The sequence below is a fragment of the Oratosquilla oratoria genome, chromosome 8, assembly GCF_046742065.1.
Source record: "Oratosquilla oratoria isolate Oo_2021 chromosome 8, ASM4674206v1, whole genome shotgun sequence".
In the NCBI taxonomy this organism is placed as follows: Eukaryota; Metazoa; Arthropoda; class Malacostraca; order Stomatopoda; family Squillidae; genus Oratosquilla; species Oratosquilla oratoria.
This window is the reverse complement of record NC_134784.1, coordinates 78,933,545-78,936,044: the sequence shown is the minus strand read 5'-3', so window position 1 is coordinate 78,936,044 and position 2,500 is coordinate 78,933,545. Positions and strand designations below refer to the sequence as shown.

Here is a 2,500-nt window from a genome sequence, read left to right as displayed (position 1 = left end):
TCGAACGTATTTGACAACCAAATACCCTATTCACACGGTCAAACATCACTTCAAACCCTTGTTTGACAAACTGGGTTTGTCAAACCGTTTGACTGTCTAAATGCCCCTTTACATTCCCCAACAGTCCCTGAAACGCATAACGGGGCAAAGGTAAAGGCTTCGGCCGCAGCTACTCAGCGTCTCCTAGCGTAGGTTCTTGAACATCTTAACCTTGATTATTACGTCACTGTGACGTCATTGTTGTACCTTTTGGTGACAAAGGGAATGCCACAAGGAATGAAATTACCAGGAGGTAGCCATAAAAAGGCCACTGGAACGAGAAGTTGTGTGTGTGTGTGTGTGTGTGTGTGTGTGTGTGTGTGTGTGTGTGTGTGTGTGTGTGTGTGTGTGTGTGTGTGTGTGTGTGTGTGTGTGTGTATTCACTTGGTCTTTGGATCACGTGTTGGACTCGTGATAGACAGCTATTTCCCTCCTGGAAGAGAGCTCAGAGCTCGTAGGTCCAATCTATGGGTAATGCTATGACCTTGCACACACACACACACCCAACTCCCCGCCCACGAGAGTCAGAGTAACGACCCGAGGCACAGCGATACCGAAATAATTTCGGCCCTGGGAAGGATTCGAACTGGGTGCTGGGAGCATTTCTGCTTCCCAGTTCAGCGCTCTACCAACTATGCCACCGAGTCGTGTGTGTGTGTGTGTGTGTGTGTGTGTGTGTGTGTGTGTGTGCGTGTACATGCGTGTGTGCGTGCGTGCGTGCGTGAGTGCGTGCACGTGTATATACACAAATACACATTGGCCGTATTATTCTTATCGCTTATTATCTTTTTCAATTAACTTTATAGTCCTTTTCTATTGTTTCGGCCACTCTAGCACTATCATTGTTTATTTTGCTGCTTGTGTTCCTATGTATCTCCATCATCGTTATCACCACGAAATGTTTGTATTTATTAAGTCTTAAAAAAACATGTGGAAGGCTGAATCAAGGTATCATGGTAGTTTAGTATTTTCGCTAAATATTTATTTTTATTCCTAAGGTTATTGAAATCCCCTGGCAACAAGTAGAAGTTGTACTCTATTGGGATTTATAGGAACGAGTCTCGTTGTGTTAACGAGTCTTAGGCTCGTTTCAAACGTATCGACTTTTCGCCGTGCGCCGTGCGCCGTCCACGACACAACGTCATGATATCAAATAGCCATGGGTGTCTATGGACACTTTCACGTGTCGTGGACGTAACGCGTTAAAGCGTCTTTCAAAATTCATGGTTATTTGAGAACAAGACGTCGTGTCGTGCACGGCGCACGGCAAAAAGTCGATACGTATGAAACAAGTCGTAGTTTGACAGTGAGTCATGTGAATGAGTTTTGTTGTACATGTGAATCATGTACGAGGGTGTGTTCATGAGTCATGCATTTTATTCACGTCATGAGGTTCCTGACTGCCCTTCCCCACTTTCGGACAGGACGTTCTAGTGTCGAAAGAGACCTCAATGCCTAAGAACTCCTGACTAAGTGCTTTAAGCTCCAGTCACACCTACGCGACCCAAGTAAGCTCGTTTCAACAGAAACGACTTAGGTAACAAGCTTTTATTTTTCGATCCTCCAAAATATTAGACACATTATTGAATCGTAGACTCAGGGAAGTTTAGAACATTGTAAGCGAAATCATCTTTCAACTTCTCGAATTCACATTTGGCGAGAATCTTGAGTGTCTGACGGGAGCTTTAGAAGGAAGAAGACTATCCAAGGAGGCTGAATCCGTCACCTTTTGTCAACTTCGACTTCGACTGCATTTCCTTCCCTCACAAACCGTGACTGTTCCTCTTACACTAATGGAAAACAGGAAACAACTGAGCGCCTCTTCTCAGGGATATTTATAGGATGGTTCAAGGACCGTTGCCGACTATTGTGGGATTGCGGGTTTCCAGTCGGTGGAACTCGAAGCAAGCACTTTTCGGCCAAGTTAAAAAAAGAAAATAAAAAAAAAACGGCATGGACGTAATGACCAAGATGCATTAACTTGTTACCGTAACCCTTGTCTATTGTATTATATTTATTTATTTATTTATTTGTTTATTTATTCATTTATTTATTTATTTGATTGCCATTGTATTTTTTCTTTGCTTATTTATTTCTCTCTCATTTCTTTATTCTTATATTTATTAATTTGTTTATTTATTCATTCATTCACTAATTACTTCATTCATTCATTTATTCATTTATCTATTTTCTCTCAAAAATATTCATGTTCTCTCTCTTTTTCAGACTTGCCGAAATCGTCCACCTTGGAGTATAAGCACGGCCTTCACTCACCCAGCCTCCACAGCCCTGTCAAGGGTGACCCACACAAAGCTATGGAAGGGTGAGTACAAACCTAGCACTTGAGACACTTGGGAAGTCCTCCTCGTCTGAATGAAATCGCCTGACGGCAGCCAGATATGATATCAAAGGAAGATCAATGCTGTTTAGTTGTTCATTGATGTGGGATTTCATCAAGACA

At 42.4% G+C, this 2,500-nt stretch overlaps 1 protein-coding gene across 5 annotated transcripts in view; it reads left to right on the top strand.

Moving 5' to 3' along the window:
- Positions 1 to 2,500, top strand: part of LOC143027847 (teneurin-m-like) — a 1,035,709-nt gene that overhangs the window by 476,025 nt on the left and 557,184 nt on the right. For all 5 annotated transcript variants that reach the window (XM_076189526.1, XM_076189527.1, XM_076189524.1 and 2 more), the window contains exon 4: positions 2,266 to 2,362. In XM_076189526.1, the coding sequence (XP_076045641.1) occupies positions 2,266 to 2,362 (97 nt within the window). The remainder of the gene's footprint in view (positions 1 to 2,265; positions 2,363 to 2,500) is intronic.